General features: G+C 29.7%; 1 protein-coding gene across 2 annotated transcripts; it reads left to right on the top strand.

Moving 5' to 3' along the window:
• The first annotated feature begins 24 nt into the window (after window positions 1-24).
• Window positions 25-18,383, top strand: LOC115876821. 2 transcript variants are annotated; one of them, XM_030892791.1, is made up of 10 exons: window positions 25-236; window positions 4,571-5,398; window positions 5,745-6,374; window positions 6,640-6,731; window positions 13,022-14,203; window positions 14,257-14,858; window positions 15,943-16,071; window positions 17,495-17,606; window positions 17,697-17,846; window positions 17,947-18,383. In XM_030892791.1, exons 2-10 carry the CDS (start codon window positions 4,608-4,610, stop codon window positions 18,096-18,098), a joined length of 3,840 nt encoding a protein of 1,279 aa, XP_030748651.1. In that variant the 5' UTR covers window positions 25-236; window positions 4,571-4,607; the 3' UTR covers window positions 18,099-18,383. The 2 variants fall into 2 exon arrangements, with proteins under 2 accessions (XP_030748651.1, XP_030748650.1); XM_030892790.1 differs by lacking the exon at window positions 25-236 and adding an exon at window positions 291-615.
• The last annotated feature ends 228 nt before the right edge of the window (window positions 18,384-18,611 follow it).

Here is an 18,611-nt window from a genome sequence, read left to right as displayed (position 1 = left end):
AATGCATCAAAAACCTAATTCCGACAAGTTTTTTGCTGGCCTGCGGCCCCAAAGCAAGATACATTTTGACCCACATTCTGCATTTCTCGTCGAGCAGCGTGTTTAAAATCAACTTCGCGCGACCCTTTGCCGAGTGATTAAGAAGCCCTGATAATCTGCGAATGCCGAATACAGCAGGAATCGCAAAAAAAATCAGACAACAGGAGGGTATCATGTCTACACCAAAAAGCAAAGAGGTAATGGCAGTCGAGGACATACGAAACTATACGAGGTCATATTATTTTCAAAACGCAGTCCCCCAAAGAGATGAAAACGGTTTGTTGGTCACAATCTCTCTGCGGAGAGCCTCTCAGTTTATGTTGGAATATTTCTGTGATAAATGTCTTCGTTGTTGTGCTCCTAGTTATTCTATGTGCGGATATCATTATTGTTAGTTTTTTTCTCTTTAGTAAATGCTAAATGTTAAAAGTGTACGGTGTACACGTGAAAACACGCGTTATTTCATTATTAAACGTTAAACCGTTATCGTTTGTATAGTCGTGGACTGAAGAATGCCAGTTTTAAAGTATGTTTTGTTTATTATTTTCTTAAATATGTTCGCTCAGTGTTAATGAAGTAAGTAAATTTTATTTAATTTTATTCAATAACACTTGCACAAACTCTGTCATCTTTTTATAATCATAAATACTTCATTTTGTATTATATACCACAAAAATTTATTTATTAATTTTTTTTTGTATAGTATATTTTTAAAACTCATCGAATCATCATTAGATACACAAATAAATTTAACAAAACTACATTACCAACATTTTTAATTAAAATTTAATTAAAATAAATAATACGTTCTTTCATGTCTATTTAAACCATAAAAATAACTATCAGTTTAGCTGTAAAATTAGAGTTATAGTAGTTACGTTCCTTTTATATTTTTGCTATTGTTGTTAACTACACAATAATAATAACAATAAAATGTAAAGTGGAGTTGAATACCCTTTAGACTATTTGTATTAGTCGGTTAATTGCAAACAACCATATGTTGCTGAAATAGACATACATTTTCGAAAAATCCTAACATTTAAATTGGTATTTTTTTATTTTCGTCAGGTATTTTTTACACTACAAACCAAATTTTTTAATATCATCAAATTTTATTATTTTTGACCTAATAAATTCGATGTTTTTATGGGTGGCAGAGTTTCACGAATAAAAGCAAATAAATAAAACAATGATTAATTTAAAAGCTAATTACAAGAACTGTTAAAAAAATTAAAATATGGAAAGTAAAAAATTAATTATATTCGCAAGTACATTAGTCTCATCTTACTTTTATTTCGCGGTAATTGGGATTAAACTAATTGAACGTTAAAAAATGTAATTAAGTATAAATTATGTGAATTAAGTAACGCAGATCGTTTAATATAAACAGAAGAGTAAAATAATTACTGTTTTTGACGTTGAAAAGTAAACTCAGCTTTCAGCTCCTGAAGGCATATATGCCTATCTTAAAAGAATGTCCAGTGAAATCTTGAAAGAATTTGTATTTTTTTGGCGCCACTCTTTGTTTTCTTTTCAGTGTTGTAAAGTTAATTATAAAGTATAATTAAGCTTTTATTCGATCTATACAAGAAAATGTATTGAGATAAAGAAGATGTACTTTTCTGTATGCTTATTTGTTGCTACAGTGAGTTAGAGACAAATTTTCTACTGATATTTTTTAATTAGAATTTTTTAAAATTTATTTTGTGTGTATTATTTTTTTTTATTTCATTAATTTCAGTCACCAAAGACACTATGTGTCTTTTAGATTTTACGTTAAGTCAAAAACCAGTATTTTAAGCTTGTAAATGAACTCTTACCGTTTATAACAGTATTATGTAAAACTATTTGAGAATAACTAAGAAAAACAGGTTTTTTTAACATGTCAGAGACTTCTTCAGTATGTAGGCGTCACTTGTCAGGCTAAGCTAGACAAAAACCAAATAAAAGTATGAAAACAACGTGTGGGAAATGCCAATAGATTTTTTTTTCATATTTGAACAAGAATATAATTATCGTTCATAATTAATTTTAGTCGCACCCTCAAAGAATGCATTTTCTTCCAATTAAAATTGTTGTCTTTTTCTGCATAGTTCTTTTAACTCAAGACTTAACATAAATTAATATATTAATGCATTGTTATTTGTTATATGTTATATCTTTTATAGTTTTTTTTTATTTTTCTTTTGCCTATCAGGATTTAAAAAAAAATCTCTAATAATTATCATGAACAATTTAGGGATTTTATTAATATCATAACACCCCTAGTTATATTCCAGATTTATATTCTTCAGAATAATCTGCATAATTTAATTGATACTTAAGTTTAATGGGTTGGTTTTATATTAAACGATTTAATTTCTAAAGTTGCTCTTTAAAGTCTGCTGTACCTTCATTTTTATGCAGGTCAAAGAATAAATACATAGTACTATAGTACAACTTGTTAAAATATGCTTTTGTCGAGTTATTCGATTAAGGTGTGTTTTTATTGGTCATTTTTAAACGGTAAATTTCATGATTCATCAAAATTAAATGAACAATTATTATTTTTAAATCAGGGTTTGAACAAATGTCAAAATTTGAAACCCACAAACAACTCGAGAAATATTTGATAAATGAGAAAATGCATTTAACAACAAACAATATGTAAAGTATTTTATCAAAATTAACCCCCCAAAAGGTTATCTAGCAATATACAATAGTGGTATCAATATTGCTATATTGAAGAAAAGTGGTACGCCATTATTATTAGACTGTGCCACAAAGAATAGGAAAACTCAGTATAATTGATGCATATTACCTCATAAAAACGTTTCAAAAATCTATCGCAATAATTGTTTCCTTTTTGCTAAATACTACCCATTACAAAAAGTGTTTGCAATGCACAGTTCATATTTTTATAAATTTTTTCTGTTATTTTACCAAAAAAATATTTTATAAATAAATTCTGGTTTATACAGAAAAAATCAAACCCTAGAATATTTAGGAAAGATTCCAATAGACAGAGTTTTAAAAATATAGAAATGGCTGTTAATATTTATATTTGTTGTAAAACGGCATTCTTGAACAAGTGTGTAAAATTCAAAAAGAAAATGTAGAATAGCCTAGAATGAGGGATCGAAGCGGTTTTGTATACATAATATCTAATTAATTATTCCATGCAGGTTTCTTTTCCAACATCGAAATTGTTATCCAATCGTGAGAATGGGTTCATTTATATTATAGAGTGTATACAGGGTGTTTCAAAAAAATGCACCATCTCTCGTGGGGACGTTCCTCTCGTAAAAATAAGATTTATTTTTCATATTACCATAGGTCCGATTCTGCTTTGTTTCGTAGCTACAGGGGGTTAAAGTTTGTTTTTTTTTCGATTTATTATATTTTTCTTCCAATTGCTTATAGCGATTCGAATGAAATTTTGAGTATAAAAGTACGACATTTTTTAATGTTTTTTTAATTAAAAAGTGTCGACATACTCAACAGGGTAGTTCATATGTATGGGTTATAACTGGAATATTTTTCTGATTAAAAGTAGTTGATATTTTGTGGATTTCGGCCTTCTTGATGAGATAAATGCAATTTAATTAATTTGCCTTAATCCAATTCTAATAGCCACCTTTAAAAAATTTTAATGTCATTAACTTGCCAAAATATTAAATAAGTACTTATTGATTCCTCATCAAAAAATTTAAAAAAAAGTTCCTATAAACATGGGTGCCGAATGTTATGATGTTAAAACTTTATAAAAATAGGCCTTTTATAATTATCTTAAATACCTTTATTATTTTGGGGAATTTGCTGTAGGTAGCACTATACATCAGTGTTATAAATTTTAATAAAATTTAGTAATAAATAACATTAAATAAATAATTTATTAATTCTATTTTAATTTTAATTTTATTAATTGTGATTAATAACATTGCGTTTATCTCATCGAGTACTTAACTTTTAATCAGCATTAGATGGCCTACACAACTTTACTATTAAGAGGAAAAAAGTCAGTGGCGCACCTGTTTTTTTTTTAGAAAAATATTCCAGTGATAACCCTAATATGCACGTCCCTGGTGAATCTGTCTACACTTTTTTTAGCATTAAAATATGTAGCACTCATAGGAACTCTTACCCTCCAAATTTCGTTCGAATCGCTAAAAGCACTTGGAAGAAAATTATAATAAATCGAAAGACAAAAAAAAAGATTTTAACCTCCTGCAGCTACGAAACAAAGCAGAATCGGATCCATGTGGATATGAAAAAAAAATCTCATTTTTACGTGAGGAATCTCCCCCACGAGAGATGGCACATATTTCTTGAAACACCCTGTATAAATATCTCTTTAACATCACCATTTCTTCGAAATGTTATGGATTGTTTGCTACTTTACCATAACTAATCTCTATTAATAGCCCCCAACTTTTACATTGTATCACTGAAATATATTTTAACTGAAAGCAAAATTTTTCGAAATAAATTTTAATAATTAATCTCACTAGCCATCTGTTCTGATAAACAATATAAAGATCTCTTTTTGCAGATAGGATTAAATCAGAAAAGGAACTGAATATGTTAAAATGTCCCAGAAAGAAAACGACGCGTTTGTAACTGTTGTTTCTGTCAGTTCAAACATGGTACCCGAGCCAACTACATCCATAAAAGAGCCCAACAAATCTGACTACGTCACAGTCTTAACTATAAACGATGAAGATATCAAATCCATCACTGACGTAACAGAAGAAGTCGTAGTTTACAGACTACCAGGCGAAAGACTAGGTTTTGGCTTGAAATTTGAAGGCGGAACTAAAGCTCAGGAATGTGTTAAAAGACTCTTCATTCAATCTTGTGCTTCAGACAGTCCTGCTTCTAGAGTGGAGAGTTCTTGGGGGAAGCTAGAAGAAGGAGATGAAATCATACAGATCGATTCAGTTCCTGTCAACCACATGACCAGAATTGATTGCGTGAGGTGCTTGAAAGAATCCAGTATGACCATAAAACTTCTTGTGAAACATTCCTTTACTTCCTTCCCCAAACAAAATTACTCTGTTATAATTAACACTGAGGAAAGGAAACCTCCTCTGGTTCCACCTAGGAAACATCACAGGAAACTACTAAAGAATAACCAGAACAATGAAGCAAGTCATGAGAATATTATTCCAGTATTTAAGCAAGATAAGACTACAAGACTGCAGTCACCTAGGAATAGTTTTAGGAAGAAATACTCTCCGGATTTAGCCAGGAGATTGTCAGATGCCAGTTTTGGGCCTCCGGATGCTGAGGTTTATCTGGATTTAATATCTCAAGAATCTACTCAGAGTCTTAGTGAATCTGATGACACTGGAAGCAGCATATCTACTGTACTAGACAGGTGTGTACATTAGAGATAATTAATTTCACATTAACTATATTACAAATGCTTAGGATGGTAACGTCCCATTTCTGTTATTACTTTAACATCACTCTTTCCTTACATAAGCTTTTTAAATTTCATGCTTTCTGTTTAATGGAATAACAATGCTAGAACTTAATGCATTACTTATTACCTAAAATTACTGCCAAAATATAAGTATGGTTACGTATTCAAAAAGCGTGTAATATTCTTTAACAAGCTGCTGATTCGATTTTCAGATACTGAATGAAAATTATATTATTTTATGTAAATAATAATATTTTTAAGACTTTTAGATTTATTAAAAGTTATATACTTGTTGCAGATTTGCCTCATTTCCAACTACAACAACATCAAGTTTCGCGGGTAGCCTTCCATCAACACCAACTTCAATCCAAAGGCACTTAGATCTGTCCTACATAATAAACGAATTCGATGATGACGATTTGTTCCCTATGATCGACAAAAAATCATCTAAATCTGCGTTAGTTGAAGAAAACAACAATGTCATTAAAAGTTCTTCTGAAGAAAATATTAAATTGTCTCAGGAATTGGAAGTACTTCAAGCCACCGACGATGTAGACTCGGCCAGCAGCAATTTGGAAAGTATTGAAATCGCGAAAATCCCAGTAGTAACTCCTAGAACTAGAAATGTAAACAATAAACCAATAATAAGCAATGACATGGATAACACTTTACCAAGACTGGTCAATTTTGTACCTAAGAAAGAACTAGATGATAAAATAGAGTTTCTGAAGAAGCAGTTTGAAAGATCTGATCACGATGACGATCTGGATTACGAAATTGATGATGATGATTATTCCAGGGACGAAATACTCGAGTACAGCAGGGGAATGGACCTATCGAATTCAAAATGGAGCTTCTCATCACATCTATCTACTATAGGGGAAGATGATGAAGACCAGAAGAGTTACAAGTCTAGTGCAAAATATGGGTAAGAGTTAAAGAAATACTTTTCTAAAATAAGACACAAAAAATTATCTCATTCTTTATGTGTGTTACTTTACAAAATTGATATTCAATACATGTGCATATATGGCTGAATGTAATAATAGCAAACAACTTGATCTTTTCTGTAAATGAATAAAACATCTAACATTTTACATGGAAGGCTTCAAAGAAATTGACTCATCAGTTACATCACTTACAGAGTGATAATGTAAAAATAAAAAGTTTTAAATAAATAAATTTATTTCCAGGTTTCCTATCATATCGACATCACCTTTTGGTTCAGTCACCAATATTTCTGGTGATCAAATAGAAAATGACTCTAACGAGGAATTTGATAATGGTAAGTCGTAGTAAATACTTTTCTGATAAATGTTGTAAAATTGGATGTTTTAAATGATATTTTACTTTAGGGCGAATGCGCTAGGAACGGTTAATTTTATGAACAGAAATCTTTTAAATAATTGGAATTGTAAACTCAACCACAGCGAGAAGGTTTTATAAATAGAACAAAAAATAAAAATATTTTCTAGGTGTGCCGAACTTGCACGTTTACCCTTTTAAAAAATAATTAAATCACATCTAAAAATACACCCATAGTTGCATAACAAAATATTAATTTTCATGCCATAATGGTGTAAAGAAGAGAATTATGCATTTCTAAAAAGATAGATTAAATCAGGGATCCCCGCCTCGATTAATTTCTCTTTCTTATTTGTATTTGCAGGTTACATTTTGAAACAACTAAATGTATTTTTGGACACAAAAAACAAACAAAAAATTGTTGAGGATGTGTGAAGTGATTGACTCACCTTCCGGAATTCATTTTAAAAGTCAAACAGAAAAAGTGAAAATAATATTAGGTATTTAAAATTGGAAATGTTATAGAAGGATATATTCATAGTGCACAAGAGCAATTAAAAACAAAATTCGTTGACTGTATATGGCCAGACTAAATGATTAATGAAAATAAGTTTAAAATAATATTTTTGTAGATTTTAATCTAAGTTATTTTAAATTCCATCATAGCCGTTTGGTGTGGTTATCGGCTTTTAATATAAGGTCACCCACATAGAGACGTGGGTATATTCTAGATTTTTTTCTTTGCCGTGTTTCTTAGTATACATAATGTACATTAAATAAATCAAAAACAATATTTATGTGGCTGGATATAATATACAGGACGATCTACATCTAATACCTATACCACATACAAACCTATATTCATTTAATACCGTAATCGTAAGGATATAGTGGCCTATATTTTCATGTTTTATTCATTTTAATTAGCAGATAACAGAAGATTCGTTAAAATCGGTATTTGGAAAAAAGTCGAAAAATTTATCTATTTTCCTTATTTGTTACAGATTTTCAAGTATCTTAGAAGAATATTAAAAATGATCAAAAAACTTTGAAAATTTCGGTATTTGTAGCGAGTTTTATATACTTTTGGAATATATAAACCTTTAAAGGCTTAAATAACTTTAGGTTTATAACTGATGGTTATAACTTGACCTATATACAGGGTGTCCCAGAAATAAGTGCAAATATTTTAAGAGGTGATAGATCTCGATAAAAAAAACATATTTTCTCTTTATCGTTTTTCAAATAAGTCCAAAATAACGGAGTTATTTTACTTTGAAAATTTCCAAAAAAAATGATTTTTTGCTGAAATTTTGAGAACCACTGGATCTTTTCTAGATTTTCTTTCTTGTAAATTTAATCTAATACCTATGTTGCCATATTATCAAGAAATTATGTTTCTTAACTAAAAACTAAAAAAATTTCCAAAAAACTTTTTAAAAAATTAAAAATTTTCAAATTTTTTTTTTGCCAAAAAAACCATCATAGGTGTGTTTCTGGGGTTGAACTATACTACAAGTTAAAATATCTGCACTTATTTCTGGGACACCCTGTATATATAGTACCCTCTTCTTAAGGATACAATGGCCTATACTTCTGTGTTCTACACCTTTCTGTTAGTAAATAACAGCAGTTTCAACAAAAATCGGTGACATGACGAAAATCGCCAATTTTCATGACTACATGCCATGAAAAAAATCGAAAAATTGCCATTTTGAGCTATTTTTTATACATTTTCAAAGGCCTCAGAAACATAGTAAACATAGTCATAAAATTGTGAAAATTTCGGCATTTGTAGGAAATTTTATGTAGATTAAAAATATAAATATACACCTTTGAAGGCTTAGGTACCTTGGCTTTGTGAAAAAATTATTTTTTATACCCCTTGTTTTACAGCTACCCTTCTTTTTATACCCTCCTATCTTTGATGGAGGTTAAAGCGTCCCCTTCGTCCATTACTGTTTTTCTAAGACTACAATGGTCTATATTTTCTAATTCTACGTCTTTTAATTTGTAAATAAAAGCAGTTTTAACAAAATCGGTGACATGACAAAAATCGCCAATTTTCAGGAAGAAAAAAAATAAAAATTGTCTGTTTTTGGCTAACTTTGTATCCTGTATTTTTCACAAACAGACTTCGAGCAGATGTACAAGCTATTGAGCAGATGGCAGTATGACGAGACTGATCTTAGATACTGCCAGCCAAATGGTGCAAGGTCATGAAAACCCAAATCGACCGAAAGGTGTCCACTTTATATACCTTGCTGCATATTTCTTTCAGCCATTTCGTATTATTTTATAAAATGCAGAAGAGCTTCTCAGAGTGATGGAGCTTCAAAAATAGGTCAGTTATAAAAACCATTAGCAAAAACAGGAGCAAGACTAAGTTTATAAGGAACAAATCCATGCTCATGCACTACTGTCCTTTTACATTATTTACCACGTACCACTTTTTTCTGTTAATAAACCAGTAAGAAACAATTTGCATTTGGAATATTAAACAGCGCCTATGTGCGGCTTTCAGTCAAGTCCGCGCGCTGCCATAAACGGTTCGGATTTTTAGCAAATTTTGTCAATCCTGCTCCTGCTTGCCGTAGCAGCATCGTGATCGACAAGCTGTTCCCTGCCTCCTAAAGTCGAATGCCCTTGACTCTCTGCAGCGTCCACTGACCTGCGATTCTTGCCATTTCTTTCTTTCTTCGCCAGTCGCTTTGCACTTCATCCCAAAACTACCAACGTGAATCAAATTCGACCATACCCGGTGGTACCATTTGATTTTCAACAAATACACAAGTCGATCTAGGATCAGCTCACCCACACACAGCAGAAATACTTTTACCGTGAACGTGTTTCTTGTGTCGTTTGTGCTATATTGCTACCCAGTTTTTTCGCCGCAACCAATGTGTTTAATTTGTGACTCAAGTCTTAAGGTTATTTTTTGGTGAAATACCTCTTTTACGCTGTTTTTCGTCCGCTTGAAGGTAAGATGTTTTTCTGCGATACCTGCTTCAATTTTTAAGAACTCAAATTTCAAAGTATTTATATTAAAAGTGTTTTTTTGTGTAAATTACCTTTATTTAAACTGTATTTCATCTCCTTCAAGGTAACCATTCTTTTTTGTAATATACTGGAATACCATGATCTGAAGACCAACAATTGTTTTTTTATTGTTGCACTTCGTTTTCTTAAAACCAAAGTACTAATAATATATGAGTTTTTTTTAAATAATTCAAATGTTTTAATTTACAACAGAGATAAACAATAATTCTATTTTTTGTCTTTATCAATTTTATATTATTATACATACTTGATAAACAATAAGTTATTATTAGGAAAATGCAATTGAAATAAATAAGTACATAATTTTTAACAAACAGTAGCACGGTTTGTAATAATAGTTATTATATTGTAAAAAATATTACATTAATTTGCAACTATACCGTTACAAAAGCAAAGAAAAAGAAATATAACTTTTTTATTATTATATGTAAAGGGCAATGCAAAAATTTATATTTTATTTTTTTCTTTCATTCTTTATATCATTATTCCTATATCTATCAGATATTTCATCTTAACAATATTTCTTTTTAAATAACATAATAATTAAAAGGGGCCATTACTGTTAACTGTTGGGACACCTTTGTAATATTACTAAATTGCAAATATTAAGGCCCCATTCGTAATTATTTTAGCATATTAGATTGACAAATACGTTGTAAATAACTTGGGCAAGTCATTTTTTATCAATTAACTGCAATTATTTAAACATTTTAATAGATGTAAAATTATTCTTGTATGGTAAATTTATTCCGTTACTAGCAGAAACCACAAGGAAACTGTTGAAATTGTTGGACTTGTGTATTTTTAGTCATGTTTTTATTTGGTTTCCTTTAGGATGACATAGTCATTATTACTCATATTCTTTTTAGACACATAGGTGTAAAAATAACGTTCAAATGTGTTCATTCTTCAGTAGATCCACTCATACAAAATTAATATGATTAAATAATTATTCGTACATTTATTGTTGTTTCCAATTTTTAATTTAAGTAGAAAATATTTTTCCAGCTTGAAATATTCATTATACTTAGAAGAAAAAATTATCTATACATAATTTTTCTAATATTATTTAATTCACGGACATATCAACTCTAATTGAGTTTAAGTTTACTATATATAAAACTACAATAAAAACATTATTCTATTCATAAATCTAATTGTGGAAACTTCCCTGATATTAGTTAGTCATTGAAAAAAATATTTGCTATTTGTAAACATTAAATACCAAATTATTTAGTTTACCTATTATTTTATTAGCTGAGTAAATGATAAGGAAAAGGAAGCAATATTAAACTTCCCATTTATTCTAAGATTTCTATGAATTTTCTGCGACATATGTATGTAAAGTGCAAAAAAAAATATTGGCTAAGTATACATATTCTTTTGCTTACACCTTTCATAACTAACTGTATTTTTATGCCGTTTAAGCTTAAGCGTTACTCTTTTACACAAGAATTTTAAATCTGCAATATATGCCTACAGGGTGGTCGTTCTAAAATTATAAATTGGCCATCAACAGTATCAACATCTAAAATGTATTTGTTTGTGAATCTTAGTGACTCTTAAAAAAGTATAATATTATCTCTTTATAACAGAGTTAAATAGGTTATTTTTTAAACTAAAAAGGTACTAATGTGACCAAATTTGGACCCATAATAGTAGAGTTGGTAACAGTGCGTTGTAATAAGCTAAATACTATTACATTTTTCTATATATAATATTATTAATTTTAAGATTAAGAAGAGAATTATTTTCAGTTTAAGTATAGCTGATTACATACCTTACTATTTTTATATTTGCGGAAAATATTTTATTCGATATTATTTTATAAATTAATAGATAGATAAAAAACAAAATTTTGAGTGGATAACTTAATTATTGGTTCTATGATAGTTTAAAGAAGGTGTTTAGAAATATCTATGAAGTAATAAAGATAGCTAGGAAAAAGTTTTGAGTGGATATTATAACAAATGTAATCTTTTATGCAATATTGACATAACTTAAGAGGATATTAGCGATAAAGCTTGCCATATTTTGCAAAGTGCATTAGTTTGTTTATGACAGTTTGAGAATCCCCTAATTTTTTTAAATAAACTGAAAAATTAGATATCTACCTAATCTGATATAGTCATCATATGCATTCGTGTATTAGATATATGTAAGTTTATTTTTAAAAATATCCTACCGAGTATAAAAAGTATCTAAAAAAATGTGTATACCATATATGCATCATGCTTCCTGCTTTTTTAGACTGCCATATCATTTGCGACTACTTACTGGTTTGATGGAATTTTTCTCCCAAACTTACCTTGTCTTTCTCTAGAAAAAATTATTGATTCACATCAGATAAGATTTCACTCACACGTACTTAGGCATGAACACAATATTCGATTTTAAAGCTAGGAATAAGATAAGGATATTAATGATTCGCCAAATAAGCGATACTGCTATCTAGATACATATTTATTCACAATATATTAGAAACTTTGTTAGTAATGTGTTGTGAATTGATAAAACCTTTATTGCACCAAAATGTCTAAAAGTAAGTAGCGCATACCACTTTACAAAGCATTTTATTTATATATACATATATACATACAACATACAAAATAAAAAAATGCATTCTTTGTCAAAAGTTCTTTTGTTCAGATTCGGATTTTTTTTTCTGTTTTCATATGAAACAGTAAAAATATTATAAATATATGGGTGCGTGAATCGACAATAAATATTGGCATATTTCAAGTAATGGGTAGGTCTATTCTTTAGAATTCACTAATTACTACTCACTTTCAGTTAACATAACTGTTAGTATTAAAACTACTTGTTTGGCAGCTTTGAATATGCAATGTCTGTAACTGTGGTTTAATTAATACAATATTAGGATTAAATATGCAATATTCAACATTTCATTAATACTGGTTTATTATTTTTGCGTCAAGAATATTTGCAATAAACAACATTTTGTGATGGAAAACATCCACAAGTACCTTTAAGTTATTATTATTTGAATCAGAAAATAAAAAAATATAAACAATAATTTTCGGCTGATCTATATTTCTATATCTATTTGATAAAAATTACAATCATTTCCTGATGAGACATAGTTCAATTATTTATACCTCTAATAAAAGTATTCAATATATTTTCGGCTTGATCTAAGAAAAGATTTTTGATTTTTACACATTATTGAATTATTTTTTTTAACTTCAGATAACTCAAGTCATATGGAAGCTCCTCCAAGTGGTTTTCGGCAACCTCCCGACGGACACGAGTTTCCTGATTTTATAGAACATTCAAAATCACCGTCGTATGTCGAAGACGCGTCCTATAAGTTAGATCCCGTAGAATGTTCCCCAGGCTATCCAAGCCTGGGCGTTGACAAATTCTTGAGCAACTCAAACGTAGACTTGAGCGAGAAAATCCGGGATCATGACGAAGAAACCGCTTATTACAGACCCACAAACTTGCTTTATACGAAATCCTTAAGTCTGACGGATATGTCGGTTTATGGAAAGGAAAAATCTTCTAGTCAGAGGAGGCGGTTATCTAAACTGAAAGGGTTAGTTATTCCTGAAACTCCTGAAAATGAACAGATACCTCAAGTGAATATTCCTGAAATCAAAAGTATTACGACGTTACCCATTAATATAGAAACAGAGAGAAAAGAGAGTTATCAGGCTATTAGAAAAACGCCAAGTCCTCCCATATCGTCCATTGTTCTGCCTTCCTGGACAGCTAATACAAACCTTCCTAAATATTCGCCAGCTTTTAAAAGGAAAAGCTTACACGTTTATCCAGCAACTTTATCAAAACACTCTGACTCTTACAGCGAAGAGGGTAGCTTAGAAGACTATGTCAGCAGCACTCAGTCAAGACACAGCGATGATTTAAAATCATTAGAAAGCATCTCATCACCGACTCGCTCAGATTACAACTTTGAATACATTAGTTCGAAAATCACGACAATCAAAGATAACAAAGATCACATAGACAGTGATAACGACTCAGCTGTCAGTTCTAGCCAGTCGAGCTTCAATTCCAGAAGCTCTCCCCCTCCTTCTTATGTACCAGATGAGAAATTAATATCTTCAGAGAAGATCGACCGTCCTTTCAATCTTGAATCTATAAATAGGAAAAATATATTATCCGATGCTAAATGCAGAAGCGGTCAAGACACGAAGGTACCTTCAATTATTGAGAAAATTAATTTAATAGAAGGACGTCAGAAGAAGGAACAAGAAAACAACATTAGTAATGAAATCTTGCTGCAAGACGCCATATTGGACGAGCTAGTTATAAGAAATGTTCAAGATAAACCAATAGTAGTTAACCAGCCTGTAGTTTTAGAGGTCATGGACGCCAAAGAAGTTGTTCAATCGAATAAAGCTCCTGGTAAGTAACTTAAATCACATTGGTAATCAGTAATTATCTTTTTTTTGGTTTAGAATTATCCAGTATGTATAATAATAATATCAAACCAGTTCCAACCAAAAGGACTCTAGCTCCAACACCAACAGTCAGAGAACGCAAACTGATAAACGAAAGGCAATTTGAAAATAACCAAAATAAGTTTCTGAGCGACAAAAATAACTTAAAATCGTTCGAAAAACAGAAAGCACAAGGTGGAGTTCAAAGTCTGAGGGCCAATTTCGAAAAAAGAAATCACTCTGAACCAGTGCATGTACCTAAACCAATCAGACCTGTTGTGACTCTTAGAAGAACCGAAGAAGTATCTTCGTCGAAAAATAACGAACTAAAAGCTGCTATTAGGTCTAAATTTGAAAAAACGCCAGCTCCTTTAGTTGAATCAAGACGTGCATCAACGGGTGGACACGCTGTAAATGGCGGGACTCCTATTGCATCTTCATTTATAAGAAAAGAGTCTTTAAAGCCGTCTGTTCTAAACTTGCCAAGTTCAGTACCAGCCAGTCCACAAGTGTTATCTCGCAATGAGTTAGTTACAGTAGAACTAGTGGTCAATCCAACCGATGGACCTTTAGGTGTAGTTGTTAAAGGGGGTGTTGATCAGGAAAACACGAATATAATAGTAAGTATTTTTTTTATAAGAAATTTGAAAGTAATATTTACATTATTACTTTTACATTTTATCTTGAAGAAACTGAAATCAAAACACTTGAACTATTTTAGTTGATTGAAAACTATTCTAAGAAGATAAAATTAAGGTGATTTGTCAATTAAATTCAGGGTGAATCCCCAGATTATGATCTATTAAAAAATAAATCTGTTAAATACGAAGATTAAGCAGACTTTATTAAATAAAAACGAATTTAAGGTGGGATCAAATGAGGAGTGTCAAGTAAACAATCAAAAAGGATTGGTTTACGTTTCATATTTTTTTTTTAAATTGGTACTGTGAAAATTAAACATCTCAAAAGACTAGTACTCATTGAGAAAAATATATTCCTATAATATTATATTTAATTTATTTTAGATAGCTCTTAATAGCATGCAGCTCTCTGTAATACAAAAGGATTATATAAGCTATTAACAGAAAATATTAACTCCTAGAAGTTTATAGTCTAATAAAATTTTATTATTTTTATAGATAATAGCATGAAAACTACAAGTACTATTAAAGTCAATTGAAAAAAAATTACAGTATTTAAACTGCACTTAAAACTTTAGATAATTCAGTTCTATGCACTTGGGATAAAATAAAACCATCTAATAAAAACATGTAGCCCTAAATACCAATTATGATATAATTAATAAAAACACCTATATTTACAATTACTGATATGGTATAATCTATAACATGTTAATTGCATTTTGATGTTAAAATAGGATGACAAAAATAACCAATGAACCATAAAAGCTAATCTAATTTAATTACTTTCTAGGGCATTTTTAATAATTAACGCTAGTTTATCTTTATGCTCATGCAACTTGAATAAACAATCTGCTGGTAAAAAAATAATTGATTGATATACGGATCCATCCATATCCATATGGATGGGGTTGGAACTTATACCTCCATCTTCTGAACAAATCTAGAAGAATGCCCGATTATACCAAACCTGTATAAACATACAAACCAAATACAATTTGGTATAAAAATTATACCAAAAATGTATTAGTCTAGTTTATGGTAGATTTTTTTTATTTTTCAGATTAATAGAATTAGATATGGTAGTATTGCGTATAAAGATGGTCGACTGAAAAAAGGAGACAAAATCATTTCAATTAATGGTAAACCCACAAATGAAATGTCAAATTCAGATGCAACAGAAATATTAAAGGTATTTTTTAAAACCACATATGAAAATATGTATTATAATATTTATGTAAGAGCTCTTTTATGTGGACTTAAATTTGGAAAATCCATACATAAAAATAAACAAATTGTTGATTTGAAGTCATCTTAATACCGAAATTGTTATCTTGCCTAATCCATCTTAAATGTGACAAAGTAAATGTTTTATTAACCTAGGTTTCAAAGACTAAATATAGATGATAGATTTTGCGTCTTTTTTTATTAAATAAATTAATATATTAATGACAGATGATTTATAGCACGCAATGTATTTTATTTACAAAAAAAACGTCACAAAAGATTAAAAAATAATCTGAATTGCACCACATTCTTTTTTACTATAAAAAATTCTTAATTAAAAAAAAATAAATCCATATTAACAATACCGGGTGCGTCTCGAAAATGGCTCACCCCTATAACGTTTTTATTTCTTCAGATAAAGAAACCAGATTTGGTATGTTAGTATATGACATAAATTAGGATTGATTGTTGTATTCAATTGTTTTTGGTCACTTCCTGTTACACCGGAAATGACTACAACTTTTGATTTTTAAATGGCACCCTCGGTTTTTTTTATTTTATTCGATAGGAAATAACATTCTGAATAGAATGACATATCATATGTCAACTTTTGACATTCTCGCTTAAAACGAAATTAAATTTTAAAATTCAATCTAGAGTGCCATGGTTATGTTAAAAATACTAATTCTTAATCAAGGAGCCTTGGAAAAATAGAGTTGATTGTCTAATGTTTTTAGTGTCTTGTCCTGGCCAGTTAGAATTTAAAATGCTCAAATCGTATTTTTAATCATATTTCAATTTTTTCAAATGGAACGAGGGTGGCTCATTAACATATTTGGAAAAAGCATTTTTTTACGAATAATTTGGCACCACACACTTGGTATTTCGAGTCAAATTTTCGTTACGAACCGCAAGTTATAATTTCTAATAAACCATATGCGAAAATGTCAAAAGTTGACATATGATATGTCATTCTATTCAGGGTGCAGCCACACTATCCTAAAAACGGCGTATCGGCGTAACGGCGTAATGACCTTGAAATCGATTCAAGGTCGTTACGCCGTTACGCCGATACGCCGTTTTTAGGATAGTGTGGCTGCACCCTCAGAGTGTTATTTTCTATCGAATAAAGTCAAAAAGAACTGAGGGTGCCATTTAAAAATCAAGAGTTGTAGTCATTTCCGGTAAAACAGGAAGTGACAGAAAACAATTGAATACGACAATCAATCCTAATTTATGTCATATACTAACATACCAAATCTCGTTTTTTTAACTGTAAAAATAAAAAAGTTATAGGGGTGAGCCACTTTTGAGACGCACCCGGTATACATTTTTAGTGATAGGTAAATATAATATAATAATATATAATCTGTTTTTTTTTTTGTCAGGGTAACTACAAAAAATTCTCAATAGTAATTGAGGAATCAAATGATACATTACCAATTTCTCCATTATCTAAAAAATCATCGTCGTTACTATCACTGACATCCGAGACAAAAGGTAAGGGTAATTATATCATTTTTACGTATAATAACTAGAAAATATGTTAAGGAATTCATATTAATGACAAAAAACATATACTATTTTTAGAATCAGTTATAAGCCTGGATCTAGAGAATAAGCAACCTACTAATTCTGTCACAATAGTAAAAGATGCTTCTGGTTTAGGATTTAGTATTGAAGGTGGAAAAGAATCACCAAAAGGAGATGTACCATTGGTTGTTAAAAAGATATTTGCAGGTAATAAAAAGATTTTAACAATTATTTTAACTATATGAATCTAAAAAAAATATTTATACTATATTGTCCAGTTCTTTATAGTTCCTTTTATGAATTTTAGGAGGGGCAGCTGATAAATGTGGACAACTGAAAGTTGGAGATGAAATTATCGCAATCAATGGCACAAGTTTTCAAAACTTAACCCGTATAGAAGCCTGGTCCCAAATGAAAAAAATGCCTGATGGACCAATAAAAATTGACATCTTCAGATAATGTGATATAATTACCATATATGTTTTTCTTAGCTGTGTGTATTGCCATTTGTTATTATTTATTTGATAACTGTTATTCTTTATTACATTTTGTATATAATTATTTTTGCCTACATCTGGGTAATATGTTAAAGTTTTTATTTATTTTTCTAAAAATTAAATTATATGTAGTTTTAGTTTTCCCATCTTTTTATATAAATTAAAGCTGCTATGTATTTAAATAAAATAAATGTTGTAAAACCCTAATAGAAACTTAAATTTAATATACACTTATTACAGATCATAAGTATCTTTGTATCATTAAACCATGTATGTGCACAATAGAATAAAATTCAATTTGTGTCGAGACTATAATTAATAATAAAAATATAATTTGTTTTATTTATATCAATATACGTATAAAATATCTCTTTTACAAGTATTAGAATCACTGGTTTTATATAATATATTTTTTTTAATTGCATTATATTTTTTTAGTATGGCGAATGCGGAGGAAATCGTATTTTACTCTAAT

This window comes from Sitophilus oryzae, unplaced genomic scaffold, assembly GCF_002938485.1.
Source record: "Sitophilus oryzae breed Bouriz unplaced genomic scaffold, Soryzae_2.0 scaffold_1440_pilon_pilon, whole genome shotgun sequence".
NCBI lineage: Eukaryota > Metazoa > Arthropoda > Insecta > Coleoptera > Curculionidae > Sitophilus > Sitophilus oryzae.
The sequence above is the reverse complement of the archived record's forward strand: the minus strand, read 5'-3'. Positions and strand labels throughout refer to the sequence as shown.

Excerpts from the sequence above, each read along its gene's own strand:
- LOC115876821 (XM_030892791.1), top strand. The coding sequence starts at position 4,608 with ATGTCCCAGAAAGAAAACGACGCGTTTGTAACTGTTGTTTCTGTCAGT. Across the intron at positions 14,859-15,942 it reads AGGAAAACACGAATATAATA|ATTAATAGAATTAGATATGG; the intron begins GTAAGTATTTTT and ends TTTATTTTTCAG. Across the intron at positions 17,847-17,946 it reads TGTTAAAAAGATATTTGCAG|GAGGGGCAGCTGATAAATGT; the intron begins GTAATAAAAAGA and ends TATGAATTTTAG.